The sequence below is a fragment of the Mustela nivalis genome (assembly GCF_964662115.1).
Source record: "Mustela nivalis genome assembly, chromosome: 10".
Lineage (NCBI taxonomy): Eukaryota > Metazoa > Chordata > Mammalia > Carnivora > Mustelidae > Mustela > Mustela nivalis.
This window is the reverse complement of record NC_139029.1, coordinates 105,875,650-105,891,970: the sequence shown is the minus strand read 5'-3', so window position 1 is coordinate 105,891,970 and position 16,321 is coordinate 105,875,650. Positions and strand designations below refer to the sequence as shown.

The window sequence follows — 16,321 nt, the reverse complement described above, 5'->3', positions numbered from 1 at the left end:
CAGATGAATTGTCTGTATCCCTAAACCACAGCCTCCCAGAAAGATAGAAGTTGGGAAATTTGCATTCAGCGTTAAACATAGGCTTGGCTATTATTAGGATGCGTAAGTGTTTCCTGGTTGGGCGGCTGGATGAATTCTCCTCTTGCCAGATAAGCATGGGATAAAGTCTGGTCCTTAGCAGTGACTGCTTTTCATCATCCTCTCTTACTCCTCACCCTTCCCCACACCTGCCCTCGTGTTTCGAGCATCGTTCTCTCCCCCAGCAGCCGAGGGAGAATGGCTACACATCTCATCAGTTTTACCTCTGTTGTGCAGTGTCTGGGATTCTGTATGACCTTGTAAAAATCATTTTCATCTTCTTGGCATCAGTTGACTCACTAATTAAATGGGGACGTTGAATCCTGCTGCTCTTCTCCCCCCTTGGCATAACATGGGGCTGAATGTGGTGGTCTTTGCTTCCTTCTGCTCCAATATCCTCTCCTACCTCCAGCCAAGGCCCTCTGGAGGGGCAGCGAGCTCTGCTGCCTGCCAGCGGGGGCGTCTGCCCTTGCCAGAACAGCCTGGGGCCTCTGGATGCTCAGAGGGGCCAGAGCCATTGCTCCTCCTGGCAGCCCAGCCAAGGCTCAGGGGAGGAGCCCTGCAGCATGAGTGCACATGAGTATGCATTCATCAGGATTGCCTTGCAGAGCTCTCACGCCTGCACTGGCTCTGCTCTGTCTCATGCTTTCATTTTGTCTTCTAAACTGTATTTTTAAATCAAGGGCCATAACTTGAGTCCACTCCCATGATCGCCCTTATGGTCTTTGCCGTGACTTGGTGGTTCCCCAGGGACAGGTTGACCAGTCCTCCGGGTCTGCTGCATGTGCTGCTCCAGGAGATGGCCCCAGTCAATGTTCCTGCTCCCCAGACCCTTCTGTCCATCAGACTCGGGGGACAAGCAGGAAGAGAGCACCCAGGTTAGAGCCCAAGTTTGGGGCTCTGGCCATTGGCTGCTCTTCACAGGGAGGAGTCTCTTCACGGTGGGTGGAACGGTGGAACGGAGAGGGTCAGGAGAGGAGCCCCAGGACCCAAGACAGCACAGGCTTCTCTTAAGACTTGTCCTTTCTTATGCTGAGTAAAGTGGATGGATGCCTTATTGGTCCACCTTTTCACATGCATTGCTGTGCTGCCCGGAGCATCGTCCCTTCAATGCAATTTGCTCTTGTAGATTACACCTTTTATCTCTGACTTGGCCCAAGGGCCACACAAGTAGCTTTCCCCTGCGGAACCAGGAGCCTCCCCATGTCATCCCCTCTTCTGTATCCCATACCTCCATCAAAAGAGTAGGGATGGCCCTACGGAGTGACAGATACAGTGTTTTCCTTGTCCACTGATCTGATGGCTGACCGTTCCTCTTCCCATTACCCCCAACTTCATCGAGATGTAATTGATGCATAACTTTATGTAAGCTTAAGGTGACCACTGTATTCATTTGATATACTTATATATTGCAAAATGCTGACCACCATAGCATTAATTAACACCTCCATGATATAACATAATTATCCTTTTGTGTGGTGAAAACATTTAAGATCTACTCTCTAAGCAGCTCTCGGGTATATACAGTAGTATAGTACTATTAACTGTAATCACCTTGATGCAACTTAGTGCCCCAGAACTTACTGGTCTTATAACTGGAAGTTTGTAGCCCTTGGCCAACATTGTCCCTTTTGTCTTGATGTCCCATCAAGACAGTATCCATCCACCCACACAGATTGTTCTTACGCGACTGTTGTCCTTGCTAGATGGTGAGCCCCTTAAGGGAAGGAGCCATGTCTCTTCCATTGCTGAGCCCCCAGTTCTGGCATAGAAGTGTAGTAGGCTTCTATACATGTCTACTGAATGAATGCAAAAGCAAGAAAAATACTTGGAAGACACATGGAGGCATCCCTTTTTATGTTTTGGGATTTTCATCAGCTACTTTTCCTGTGACCTTGGTAGTCATAAGATGCTACACTGGAACCAGAGCTTTCTCTGGAGACAACTGGTCCTTCCCTTCTCCCTGTCACACATGTCCTCACTGAGTATACCCTTCTTCATCCAGGCAACACTTAGCGGATATTTACTGAGCACGGCCATGTGCCGGCCTCTGGGCCAGGAGCATGGAATATATTGGTGACCAGAAGGGGGTCCCCTACCCTCATGAAACTTTCATCATAGACCCGAGTAGCCCCTACCACCACCACTCTAAAGATGTGCTAAATCCCACACAGGCTGAGCCATTCTTCATCCGTTTCTGCAGACCCAGCTCATGTACAAATGGGCCCAGCCGAAGATCTGTGGAGAGGATCTCGAGGGGGCCGTGAAGCTGCCTGCCTCTGGGGTGAAGACCCGCTGCCCGCCCTGCAACCCGGGCTTCTTCAAAACCAACAACAGCAGCTGTGAGCCCTGCCCTTACGGCTCTTACTCCAACGGCTCTGGTAACCTCTCTGTCTGCGTCCTGTCCATTCCCATGTCCCCTACCTGGGTGGGTGGCGTGGCACTCAGAGCGGTCAGTGGAACATGCACACTGCCCACCACTGTTGTCCCTTGTCTGAGGGACGGCAGCTCCCGTCAGGGTGACTGCGGCCTCATTGCTGAAGGCACGGATCTTGTGGTTCCCCCAGATTGCAGCCACTGTCCAGCTGGGACTGAGCCAGCAGTAGGATTCGAATACAAATGGTGGAACACACTGCCCTCGAACATGGAAACCACAGTCCTCAGTGGGATCAACTTTGAGTACAAGGGCATGACTGGTGAGTACCTCCTCACCGCAGTGAGCTGTCAGCTCCCTGCTGACCGGGGAGCTCTCCCGCTTCACATTTCTTCATAACAGTGATATCCCCAGAAAAATGAGCTAATCACGCCATGTATCCTCTGGAATGTTCCACTCCCCATGGACGTTCGTTCTGCCAGACCTTAGTTTTGTAGATAGAACCAGAGCTAGCAACCATGTGCACACACTCCAAAGGGCTTGCTCTAAGATCTTCAGAGTCTTTGACCGAAGTAGCAGGATAGATAACATGGTTTTGCTTTGGTGGTGGGTCTGGATGCCTCAAAGGACGGTGTTCTCTCTCTCTCTCTCTCAGAGTGTCAGCTGGGTGCATGTTTCCCTGCACCTGGGACCCCTGGGACACTGACTCTCCCCTCTCCTTTTCCAGGCTGGGAAGTGGCCGGTGATCACATATATACAGCTGTTGGAGCCTCAGACAATGACTTCATGATTCTCACTCTGGTTGTGCCAGGATTCAGGTGAGGGATACAGAGCTAAGGGAAGCCCACGCCACCTTGACCACATCCAAGTCCCACATAGCTTGGAGTGTTGTAGAGGAGAGGGTTCTGGCGTGTGGAAGCATGAGTTCAGAACAGAGGGGAGCAGGGTAGTGGTCTGAGAGCATTAACCTGAATGTTCAGGTGGTTTCCTAGTTGCTGCCCACACTGGTGGACCTCCCACTGGCACTCTCTCACACCTGGCTTCTCTCATGGATTGGCCACACGCTCGCTACTTGAATTCTCCCTCTTCACGCCATCAGATAAAATGTTACAAACAAACGCACAACTTTTAAAAAGAAGGCCAGGGGTGCCTGTGTGGCTTAGTCGGTTAAGCATCCGACTCTGGATTTCGGCTCAGGTCATGATCTCATGGTTGTGGGATGGAGCCCCGCATTGTGCTCTGAGCTCAGGAGGGACTCTGCTTGAGATCCTCTCTCTCCCTCTGCCCCTCCCCACTGTGTACTTTCTCTCTCTCTAAAATAAGTAAATAAACCCAAAGTAAATAAATAAATTTTAAAAAATTTACAAAGAAGGCCAGAAGTATCCACAGACAGTTCGTCTTCATTTGGGACAAGAAGACTGAAATGGATGGCTCTTGCTGTCATAATGATCCCCATATCCCAAGAAGACCTAGGACATTAAGCAATGCGTTTGCCATTAAAATAAAGACTACAGGCAATGTGGTGTGGTGAAAAGAACACTCTACTGAAAACAGGCACTTGAACTTCACCAGTTATTGGCTTTGTGAACTCGGGGAAGTCACCATGCTGCTGTAGGCTTCAGGCTCCTCGTTGGTAAAACAGGGGGATTGATAGTCTGTGACTTTGGACTAACTCAGGTTGAGATGATTTTTCCAGCCCAGTGGTTAGCATAACTGTGTAGATAGGAGTTGGGACTGGTGGTTCTTGGGACACAAGCAAATGGCCAAGGACAAAAGAAAAGCCATAAATGGATTTCCAAAGCCAAAGTGAATTCTTCTGCCCATATGAGCTTTCAAGATGAGGGAGGACTGCTGAATGCATTTCCCTATTGCCAGTCTGGCTTCTCCATTATCTTCTTCAAGCTCCCTCCTTTCCATCACTGGCACAGTGCTCAAGCCCATGGTAGTTGCTCAAAAGGAATAATGTCTCTTCCCTTAATTTACTTACTTAATTTACTCAGCTTATCGCTGAGCAGTGTAAATTAATTTATAACCCATTTGCAGGGTGAGCTCGGTTTTTAGGCTTTGGAGGGATGGGGGTAACATTCCCAAAAGGACATTTTAATTTGCAAAGCTGACTGCTCCAGGAGAGTGGTTCCTCACCTCTTCCACTCACCACCCCTACCCCACCTGCCCCCTGGGGCTTGGCTCTGTCTTCCCAAAAGAAGGACCAGCCTGAGAACTTGGTTGAAGAGATGACAAATTGAAATATCTGCTCATTGGACCCGAGAAAATCTCTCACCACCCCAGAGAGTGAGCTGCTAAGTGCATGTAGGTACTCTGGAACCTTGATGTGTTTCTGCATCACCTGGGAATCACGTTAACGTGCAGATTCTGATTCAGTGGGTCTGTGGGGGGGGCCTGAGGTTCCGGGCCTCTGATAAGCTTGGGTGAGGGCGATGCTGCTGGTCTGAGGACCCCACTCTGCTAGTGAGATTCTAGAGCATGTTACAAAGCACTCCTCCCTCTGTTATGCCCTTGGGTCGCACCACAGTGATGGAAGGTAAATAAGAAAGGTATTATCACCTTCATTTTACAGATGAGGAAACTGCAATTTGATCGCATAGCCAGGTGGCAGAATTGGACTTAATCCGTGCTCTTTCCAAAGTCCTCAGAACTTAATCCTGTCCCCCAGCAGACCTTTTGCTGCTGTCTGGGCTCTTCAGGAAGCACTGCCTGGTCTTGGGAGCTGACTTTTCATTTCTGCCCCCACAGACCTCCACAGTCAGTGACGGCAGACACAGAGAATAAAGAGGTGGCCAGGATCACCTTTGTCTTTGAGACCATCTGTTCTGTGAATTGTGAGCTCTACTTCATGGTGGTATGTTTCCCTTTCTTTGTCTGCTGTGGGGCTTCGGGGAACTATTGTGAAAGTTGGCTCCCTTTGGCCATCAACATAACTGACCGCCGGCCCCCTTTGGTGCGCCAGTGTAACTGATGGCCCTGTTTATAGTAACTTCACAGAAGGGCCTAGACTGTCCTTCAGGGACTTCACAGTTTAACATGGGTCTGACCGACTGTTCTGACCGCCGGGATGGCAGCAGTATGGGAACACTGTCCCCCCCACCCCCCATGCACACCAGCCAGCCACCCAGCCACTGTGCCTTCTTCACTTATCTATCTTGGATTCAGGGTGTGAATTCTAGGACCAATACTCCCGTGGAGACATGGAAAGGTTCCAAAGGCAAACAGTCTTACACCTATATCATTGAGGAGAATGCTACCATGAGCTTCACCTGGGCCTTCCAGAGGACAACTTTTCATGAGACGGTAAGCTGCTGCCCTTCTCCAGACCCCTGGCTTCCAGAAGAGACCTCTGAGCCAGGATAATTCCTGGAAGTAGCTTAAGTATGAGTGTGAGGTTCAGAACCCAAGGGTTCGAAGGATCTGAAAGAGTCAAGCACGGAACGGCCTATTCCCACCCCTGAGAAGCATCTGGCCTTGTCCAAATGACTTCCCAGGAAGATGGCACTAAAAGTTCAAGTACATTTTTTGTCCCCTTTCACAAGGAAGAGACCTGCTTTTTTCATGTAATGGTATCTACTGCATATTTCTCCTGTGGCACTTAATATTTTTATAGAACATTTAGAATGGGCTCGTGTTGGTTTAATGTGACACAAAATGTTCACAAAGGACTACTCTTCAGTGAAGAAGAATAGTATGCTTCTCAGATTTTTCTCAAGTACTGGAGGGTAAAGAGGGTTAAGTAGTCATTTGCTATTTCTAGAGAACCCAATTGCTGCTGACATCTCAGGCCTCTCCCCTCTCTCCTCCCGTTTCCAGGGCAGGAAGTACACCAATGATGTCGCCAAAATCTACTCCATCAATATCACCAACGTCATGGACGGGGTGGCCTCCTACTGCCGTCCCTGTGCCCTGGAAGCCTCTGACATGGGCTCCTCCTGCACCTCTTGTCCTCCTGGCTACTACATCGATCGGGACTCAGGAACCTGCCACTCCTGCCCCCCGAACACAATCCTGAAGGCCCACCAGCCTTACGGCATCCAGGCCTGTGTGCCCTGCGGTCCAGGGACCAAGAGCAACAAGGTGCCAACCATGTATCATGCATTCTAACCTTGGATCTCTGAATGGACCACCTCAGAGGGTGCCAGGACCTGGGGGGGGGGGGGCTCTTGAGGGGTCGATAGCCAAGCATTCCCTGTAGCTCACTCCCAGGTTAGAGTCCTTGAGGATACCTGCCCAGGCTTTGAGTGTGGAGAGCAAGTTCTTAGCTGCAGAGAAGTTGGTTTTCAGGGTCTAGGCCTCAGCCATGACAAGTCTCATCTTCACGGGGTGGGTTAGGGAGATCTGTGACCATCCGGTCCAGAGGGTTATTTGGCATCTCTGCAGAGACCTAAAGGGAAGGAATGAGAGCTTGGGCTCACATTCAGCCTACTTCAGTGCAGCCTGTTGTCATGGGAGTTGGCCCCCCTCTCCTTTGGGAAGGCAACCCACCATCACTGGGACATACGGTTAACTGGCATTGCTGTCTTTTATCCTAGAGGTTTTTTCTAAAGTAAAATAACAGTGCTGTTGCCCCCATGCACTTTCTGAAGCTAAGAAAGTACTATGATGAAAAGTTCTTAAGTATTCATTAACGCTTATTTATTTATTTATTATTAACATATAATGTATTATTTGCCCCAGGGATACAGGTCTGTGAATCATCATTCATTCACAATTCACAGCACTCACCAGAGCACATACCCTCCTCAGTGTCCATCACGCAGCCACCCCATCCTTCCCACCCCCCTCCCCTCCAGCAACCCTGTTTGTTTCCTGAGATTAAAAGAGTCTCTTGCGGACAGGGAGGGAGACAAATCATTAATCCTTTTTAAATGAACTTATATTTTACTTATCACAGACACATCGATACACAAACATCTGTGAGGCATTATTTATACAGTCTGCAAATGCTGCTTAGTTTAGCTGTGCAGTAAATGCCACAGTTCTGAGACCTGGGGAACCTCTTCCAGGCACCCCAGGCCTTTGCTGCAAACTTCGTCCCCTAGGGCTCCCTCTGCCGCTGAGGGAGGGAATGACAGTTGCATAAGGCTGCTGCTGAACGGAGATTCTAGAAAGGAGTAAGGTGTTTATGGGGTTTATTGGATGTAATCCCCTCTTTTTAAAGATTTATTTATTTATTACTTATTATTATTTATTATTATTATTATTTATGCCAAAGAGGGAGAGAAGGAGAGCAAGAGGACAGAGAGAGAGGGAGAGAAGCTGACTTCATGCTGAGCACAGAGCCCCTTGTGGGGCTCCATTTCATGACCCACAAGATCAGGACCCATAAGGTCATGACCTGAGTCAAAAGCACCCAGGTCCCCTAAATCCCCTCTGAGGCTCAGCGTCCTGCAGAGAACCTGGGAGAGAGGAGGCAGGCTTCAGTGACTTTTAAATGGGGCACGGGAAAGGCTTATAGCTTCTTTTCTGCCATCCGGAATACCCTTCTAGTTCGCGCCTCCCTGTCTTCTGCTAAAAAGCAAGAAGGGGCTACCTTAAGTCCTGAGAGAGAGTTCAGCCATCTAGGCCGAGGGACAAGGCTATAAAATCTGACTGAATTCCTTACTGAAAAATAGTAGACTCGGGTCTGTATACCATATACGTGCTAACAAGTGCACTGTGGGATGTACATAACCCTCACTAGCCCATTTCCCTTATTTTAATACCCAACCAATCCTTACGTCTGCTTCTCTCACTCCTGGACTGGACCAGGCTGGGGATAATAGCTGCCACTCTCCATACAGTCCCCTTCAGGCCCCGCCCGAACAGCCCACCTGACCGAGCCTTTCCCCTCAGATCCACTCTTTGTGCTACAATGACTGCACCTTCTCCACCAGCACTCCGACCAGGGGGTTGGACTACAACTTCTTGGCTTTGGCAAACACCGTCTCTCTGGCTGGAGGGCCAAGCTTCACTTCCAAAGGGCTGAAATATTTCCACCACTTTACCCTCAGTCTGTGTGGAAACGAGGTAAGCTGTGTGAGTGCCGGGGCATCATATCGAAATGGGACACCAGAGGGTCAGAGCCAGAGATGGACACAGGCGCAAAGCCAAAAAACCAGGCAGCAGGCGACTGAGAAGACGCCAGCGTTTCTAAGTGATGATAATTCTCTCGGAGGACGTTTTCCTCTAAAATTAAATCATTTGGAATATAAACATTTAGGAAAATAAAGGTGTTTGAGTTAAGATATTCATTTACTCCTACCTGACTTTAATTCTTTCAAACTGAATATTAAAAAACAATGCCAGAGGAAAAAAAAAAAAAAACAATGCCAGAGGAAGATTTTTTTTTTTTCCCTTTAAAGAGCAGTCTGAGCAGTCTTCACTAATCAAGGCATTTGACATTTGTTTCCTAAAGACTGGATAAAATAAACTGTATGTAGTTCATCTCTAAGAAACTTTGTGGGCAGTTTTTTAAAAGGGATGTGAAAGGCTTTCCAGGATATGGGAAGAATGTTACCTTTAGCCATTTCACGCTGCTGTAAATGTGTTGGATGTACAAGTCAAAGACAGAAATGTAAAGAGTAATCCCAGCACTACAGCACTTAACTAAATTACAAACAAGCCAGGATTAGCAGTCGGAGAGATAGTTTCAAATGCAGCAAAATAAAGGGCATCTTGAGCCTTTAGTCTGTGACCCTGTGTGGCAGTGAGACCTCACTTAACACACAGTCAGTCTTCTACCACCTTCTGGAACATGTGAAAAAAGTTGATTTGTGTTTGTATAGAGAACACGCCAAGAAATAAACCAATCAATGTTCTATGGCAATTATATCTTAATTTTAAAAAAGAAATAATCTATGGAAGATTAGAGATGCATGTCTCTATCTTGTTTTTACAAGTCTTTAAAGTTCAAATGAAGTTTCCAAGGAGTTAGTGGTAACTCAGAAACTGAGGCTGATTAAAGCAAGATCCATGTAGCAAAAGTTTCATTCAGTGAGTGGGGAGAGAGATGAAGACAGGGAATTTGGAGAGATTGACTTTTTGGTTTTTTCCCCTTTATTCTTTTCAGAAATGTCTCCTGTTGCTGTCACACTACTGTTAGTTCAAAGACAAAAATGGGTCTTTGTTTTACCATAACGCAAAGGTTTCTTTCTGTTCTCTTGTCCCTAATTTCTTACAATCTGAAAAATAAACTAAGAATCACCAGATTTAGCAATTGACATAACTTCACTTGTAATAAAATTTAGAATATTGGAAATCTGACAGGGTAAATGCTTAGGACACTTCCATTCTTAAACATTTTATTAAGCTTTTAATTTTAATTCCAGTATAGGTAGTTAACATACATTACTAGAATGTAACGTAGTTTTACCTTAGTTTCAGGAGTACAATGTAGTGATTCGACACTTCCATACATGACCTGGTGCTCATCACAAGTACATTCCTTAGTCTCCATCACCTGTTTCACCCACCCTCCCACCCATCAGCTTGTTCTCTATAGTTTAGAGTCTCTTTTCTGGTTTGCCTCCCTCTCTCTCTCTCTTTTTTCCTTTGTTCATTTATTTTCTTTCTTAAATTCCACATATGAGTGAAATCATATAGTATTTGTCTTTCTCTGACTGGTTTATTTCTCTTAGCATAATACTCTCTAGCTCCAGCCATGTTGTTGCAAAAGGCAGAATTTCATTCCTTTTTATGGCTAAATAATACTCCATTGTGTATATATGCCACATCTTCTTTATCCATTAATTTATCAGTGGGTACTTGGGCTGCTTCCACAATTTGGCTTTTGTAAATAATGCTGCAGTAAACTTAGGGGTGTACATATCCTTTTGAATAAGTGCTTTTGTACTTACTCTTTGGGTTTAGTACACTCAAATTTAAAGTAGTGAACAAATGATTTTATGCTGACACATTATATACTGATATTCCATAAATGTAATGTTGTTGAAGGAATAATACCTCAGTATTTCCTCTATTACAAAATCTCCAGGAAGAAGGAGACTTAATCTTACCATCTTCCAGAGTTCTCTACAGTGAGGGTTGTTAGAGAACATTTTATTTCTTGTCATGTTTTCTACATAAACACAGACTTTCTTCACTTGGTACTTTTTTTTTTTTTTTTTTTTTTTAGTGGATTAGGTTCCAATTATTTCTAAGATGTCCTATCTCAAGGCAGGGAGGGGGCTAGTTGTGGGGTCTGTTTTAACTGCTGGGAATCTGTCTGGAAAGTGCTCTCACGACAAGCACTAAGGGAGATAGAGAGGGAATGTGAGCCAAGCCAGATGTTCAAAAACTTCAGAGACTCGGTTATATATTTCAGTATCTATCTAGAAGTCTGGCTAGGAGAAGGAAGACTATTAACTGGTGGGCTGGTAGATTAGAACTCCAGGTCTTTGCCACCATCCCAACCCTGCTTATATGAGGCTCCCACGTGACTCCGAGGAAACAAAAAGGCTTGGCGACCTCTGGGCCAGAGTTCCAGAAACTAGGACACCGAGGCCTTATTTTTAGCTTTAAAAAAAAAAAAATGTGTCTTGTAATTAGATCTAGGATGAAATCATTCCACTGCAGCATACCACTGGAAGGCTGAAATTTCAGATGTGAAAGCAATGTGCCCTCTTCCCCTTTGGGAATTGTGTGACCATTCACTCCTTCCCACTCCTTCCTCCCTACGTCCCCCTACCCAGGGTAAGAAAATGTCCGTGTGTGCCGACAATGTCACCGACCTCCGGATTCCTGAGGGTGAGTCGGGTTTCTCCAAATCCATCACAGCCTACGTCTGCCAGGCGGTCATCATCCCCCCGGAGGTGACAGGCTACAAGGCTGGAGTGTCCTCGCAGCCTGTCAGCCTCGCCGACCGTCTCATCGGTGAGTGACCCAGCTGCTCCAGCCTGTGTGAGTGTGTGAGTGTGTGTGAGTGTGTAAGAGAGAGTGAGGCTACCAGGCTCTGAGATAAAAAGGCCCCAGATGAGGGGCCCACCCTCTTGATCTCTGTTTTGTATTCCATCCTGGGGCCTCTGACAAACCTTGGTTTACCCTTTCATGAGCCAGTCGGGAATGTGAGGAGATGGAGGAAGGTTGGATGTTGACAGGTATTGGAAGAATTGAAGTGGTTGCTGGCTCATGCTACTAGTGACAACTAATTAGGAGCTCTAATTTGGCAGGGGTGACAACAGATATGACTCTGGATGGAATCACCTCCCCAGCTGAACTTTTCCACCCGGAGTCCTTGGGAATACCGGACGTGATCTTCTTTTATAGGTGAAGATGAGAGACCAGGCCGATGCAAGGGAAACCTAGCCCCGCCACCGTTTCTGGTGCATCCCTCTCTCCAGCCACCTACTTATCAAGCCAGAACATGTCCGATGTCTAGCAGATTGACCCAGCCATGACAGCTACAGGCTGGGAGTTCACTGGTCCCAGCTTCTGGGGTATTATTGGGGCAGGTCTGCCCTGGAGGCAGGGAGAAATATGGGATTATCTGTGGCTGACTTCCCTTCCTGCCTTAGGAGACTCCGGTGTTATGCCTATGCTCACCTCTCCTGAACCAATGCCTTTCCCCTTGACCAGCTCTCCCCGATCCCCACTCTCACAGTGTATAAACCAACTCCTGTGCACCCCCAAGTCCTGACTTCCCCAGCAAGGGAACTGTTTGGTGCTGACCTCACTTAGTGACTCCCCAATGAAACAGGTGAGTGACTTCTACCCCCACCGGGGGCTGGCTTGCTCTGCAGGTCCAATGACGTGACCCAGTCCTGCAGTTCTGGGAGATCGACCACCATCCGTGTCCGATGCAGTCCACTGAAACCCGCCCCTGGACGTCTGTCGCTGCCGAGGTAAAGGGGTGTGTAACAAGGTCTCCCTTCTTTGGACTCGTTTCATCCCAAGAGTCAAAGAGAAAACACTCTGAGAGGCATGAGTGGGCTATTGGGGACACAGTCATGACTTCAAATTCTCAATCTTCAGGTGTCAGGAGTGGGGCAGAAGGAAGAGTCCAAGCTATTCTCACAATCCCATACCATTACGGGGACAGCTAGGCACAGCTATTGGATTCATGTCCTCCAGTTACCAGCTATGTTATCGTGGATACATTTATTATCTTCTCTGGGTCTCTTGTTCCTTATCTGTAAAATGAGGATAACAAGAAGTTCCCTCAGGGGGTGATCTTGAGGCTTCAGTGAGACCAGGAGACTTGTGGACTTCTTGTGGTGTCTGGTGTGTACTTGCTATTATTAGGAGGAGTAACAGTTTTAGCAATCTCTGCGTAATCAAAAGACCCAATTATGAGTTTAATAGCTGGGTGCGCTGAATTGAGAATTCTGGAACCAATTTGATGACAGGACCCTTCCCCCACCTCCTTCTTTCCCCCAACTAACATGTTGAGGGGCGCTAATGTCTTGAGGAAGATGGTTTGGAGAATGCTGTTTCTTTCTTTTTTTAAGATTTTATTTATTTATTAAAGAGAGAGAGAGACAGAGAGACAGAGCACAAACAGGGGGGAAGGGTAGAAGGAGAAGCAGGCTCCCTACTCAGTGGGGAGCCCAACTCAGGGCTCGATCCCAGGACCCTGGGACCATGACCTGAACTGAAGGCACATGCCCAGCCGACTAAGCCACCCAGGCACCCAGGCACCCAAGGGAATGCTGTTTCTAAATAGCAGCTGCTCGGGGAGATGGGGACCAATGCAAGATATTTTAACTCTGTGGTGTCAAAATATAAGACCATTGTTCTTGCTGGTATAAACATTGCAGTAAAGTAACTAACAGATATCCATGACCTAAGTCTGTTCCTGAAACCCAGCACCCCACCTCACCCCCGCCCAAGGAAGCTGCATTGAAGAGGTTTTTGCAAAATGTCACAGGTCCATGGGGGAGAACAGAAGCCTCTGAGGGGGCGTTGGCTGGGGCAGCCATGGTACAGCTCAGACACCTGACATTAGCTCTCATCTGATGTAGCAGAAACAAGTGGGCAGAGGGTAGAGAACCTGGTGGAGACTGGGAAGGCCTCTTGTTATCAGGGACACTGGAGAGCAAAACCTGTATTAAGGACTAGCGGGAAGGACCCTGGTGGGGCTAAGAGTCTGGCGAGGAGAGCTATGAGATGATGGGACTCCCACCAGCTCTTGCCACCACCCAGCGCATAAGTCCTCACGTCTCCTTTCTGCTTTGCTAGCGCATGTTCCGATGGGACCTGTGACGGCTGTAACTTTCACTTCCTGTGGGAGAGCCTGGCTGCTTGTCCGCTCTGCTCCCCTGCTGACTACCACGCTATCGTGAGCAGCTGTGTGGCCGGGATCCAGGTGGGTCTCTCTGCTCAGGGACGTCCTGGGAGAGAAGGGAATGTAATCTCTGAGTTCCTTGTCTTTGTCCCCAACAGAAGACCACTTACGTGTGGCGCGAGCCAAAGCTGTGTGCGGGTGGCATCTCCCTGCCTGAGCAGAGAGTCACCATCTGCAAAACCATCGACTTCTGGCTGAAAGTGGGCATCTCTGCAGGCACCTGTACTGCCATCCTGCTCACCGTCCTGACCTGTTACTTTTGGAAAAAGAATCAAAAGTATGTGATGGGGTATTGGAGTCTGGGGATGGGCAGGGTTGGGTCACTGCACCAGGAAGAGGACATCTGAGCATTCAATCCATGAGGCTTTTCTCTGGGGTTGGCCATGGACCCTGTGACTCTGGCCAGAGACTTGTTGAGCCACTTATCCAGCAGCTGCCTTGGCTGTCCTGACTCCTGAACAGGGACAGTACCACATGGTGGTCTATAAATGACCGTTAGATGCTCAAAGGAAAAGCAGAATATCCTTAGTTTGTTGTTATTATTACTAATTAAAATAATGACCTCATCACTCCAGTATTTCTATTAAGCTTTGAGAACACAGACACAGCTAGCCTTAAGGGAAGAAGATCACTGAGCTGGAAATCAAGATTCCTTAGCTGTAAGCCCAGGCCTCACACCACTTTGCTAGGCTTCAGTTTCCTTATCTGTGGCTCCCTGTTTAGGGCCCAGCCTCTCTCCCTCTCCCCTCTCTTATTCCACATTTTCTTGTCTAACCTTTCTCATTGCCCTGCCTCACAGACTGGAGTACAAGTACTCTAAGCTGGTGATGAACGCTACCCTCAAGGACTGCGACCTGCCAGCCGCTGACAGCTGTGCCATCATGGAAGGCGAGGACGTGGAGGATGACCTCATTTTTACCAGCAAGAAGTCACTCTTTGGGAAGATCAAATCATTTACCTCTAAGGTAGGGAGGCTGGCCAGCACACTGAGGTCAGCCTGGAGGGCTGGAGAAGACACCAGTCCTAGGACATTGAATGGTCCCACACTGTTCAGGGACCACTCACTACTCTACTCCCCACCCTTCCTACTGTTCCAGCCCCCCACCCTCAAAATCCTGGCTTCTGCCTTCTGTATTTCCACACCATTACTGTTTCCCATGGGGCCCAAGGCTGCTCTTGACCAGGCTCCTTCTCTCCCAACATGCACTCCAGTTGATGGACTGTTTGGGCCTTTTAACTTCCAGAAGGAGTATTGAACCATCCACGTTGTAAGAATCATTTCCCTTTTTTTTTTTTTCTCGGAGGGTGGGGAAGAGGCGATCCCTAGGATCAACTTCTGATAGAAGTGAGGCTCTCCTTTGACCAGTGGAGGGTGCTGTCCCCTGATGTCTGGGCCCTGTCCTGTGGGGGCTGAGTCATAGCTAAGGCCACGCTGCTCACCACTGAGCGCTGTGGAGCTGGGAGAGTTGGCTCCGTGTGTGTGTGTGGGTGGGTGAGCAGATCTGAAGCTCATAAATGCTATGCTGACAGCACTGTCGCCAGGTGTGGGGCCAGCAGAGAGCATCTGAGCAACGCCTCCGGGGCCACAGCCCTGTGCAGCCCTAGCCTGCCAGAGCCCACACCTCCCTCCTGTCCTGAACCAGTTCATCCAACAGGTGTGGGTGGGAAGGTAGTAACCAGGATGGGCAGGGGAGGGCGGGGAGGAGTTTAGACTGCTGAATCTCATTCCCTTTGTGCTAACCCGGCAGGGTGATGTGTGTGTGTGTGTGTGTGTGTGTGTGTGTGTGTGTGTGTGTGTGTGTGAAAGACCAATGGGAGAACCATTCACCCTGGGACCCTTGAGTCTTTCTGGGTTTTTAGAATTCAGCAAAGATGCAAAGCAGGGGGTTTTAAAGATTTTTCTTACCCTCTGACTGACTGGAAGGACCAAGAAGAATAGAGGGTATCTTCTGTCTGTTTCCACAAAGCCACTGGAAGCAGGAATTCCATAAGGGTTCCTCCTGTCACCTCTTTTCCGTTTCTCTCCTTTGTTCCCCATCTTGCCGCCGTGCAGCAGCCAGCTCCTGTCACCATCTCTCTTTCAGAGGACTCCTGATGGATTTGACTCCGTGCCACTGAAGACATCGTCAGGAGGCCCAGACATGGACCTGTAAGAGGCACTGCCCTGCCTCCCCTGCCTCTTCACCTGGGCACACCACCTTGCAAGCCTGTGGCGATTTGGCTGCCAGCTTCCTGCTGGGAATCTCTTCATTGTGGCCTTATCAGAAGAAGTTTGGATTTCCGATATCTGGTTTTTTTATAGAGTACCCAAACCCTCCTTTCTGCTTGCCTCAAACCTGTCAAATATACCCACACTTTGTTTGTATATTACTCCCTTGCTCGCATCTTGTTTCCCAAAATGGTCTAGCTGCCAGAGCCATAGCTTCGTCTGCTCATAATTCATAGAGCTCCGGAATGAAAATATTTCTCTCTTCTGAAGTATAGAAACAACTTCCTCTGCCCTAACGGCAGAAGCAGCTGGGAGTTTTTCTGGTGATCTGCCCTCTGCTTATGATCTCTTAAGGAGAGAGGCTGGGTAAGGAGAGTGTTGGTGTTCT

The 16,321-nt window shown here is 48.2% G+C and overlaps 1 protein-coding gene across 3 annotated transcripts in view; it reads left to right on the top strand.

The window, feature by feature from the left end:
* Positions 1–16,094, top strand: part of ELAPOR1 (endosome-lysosome associated apoptosis and autophagy regulator 1) — a 68,996-nt gene extending 52,902 nt beyond the window's left edge. Inside the window, exons 9-23 of one of the 3 annotated variants that reach the window (XM_082687538.1) lie at positions 2,282–2,459; positions 2,646–2,774; positions 3,180–3,270; positions 5,207–5,312; positions 5,624–5,761; positions 6,275–6,538; positions 8,297–8,470; positions 11,134–11,314; positions 11,611–11,707; positions 12,181–12,282; positions 13,619–13,745; positions 13,823–14,001; positions 14,524–14,689; positions 14,937–14,992; positions 15,778–16,094. In XM_082687538.1, the coding sequence (XP_082543664.1) occupies positions 2,282–2,459; positions 2,646–2,774; positions 3,180–3,270; positions 5,207–5,312; positions 5,624–5,761; positions 6,275–6,538; positions 8,297–8,470; positions 11,134–11,314; positions 11,611–11,707; positions 12,181–12,282; positions 13,619–13,745; positions 13,823–14,001; positions 14,524–14,689; positions 14,937–14,992; positions 15,778–15,877 (2,088 nt within the window). In that variant the 3' untranslated portion in view covers positions 15,878–16,094. The remainder of the gene's footprint in view (positions 1–2,281; positions 2,460–2,645; positions 2,775–3,179; positions 3,271–5,206; positions 5,313–5,623; positions 5,762–6,274; positions 6,539–8,296; positions 8,471–11,133; positions 11,315–11,610; positions 11,708–12,180; positions 12,283–13,618; positions 13,746–13,822; positions 14,002–14,523; positions 14,690–14,936; positions 14,993–15,777) is intronic. The other 2 variants (XM_082687537.1, XM_082687536.1) reach the window with 2 other exon arrangements.
* The last annotated feature ends 227 nt before the right edge of the window (positions 16,095–16,321 follow it).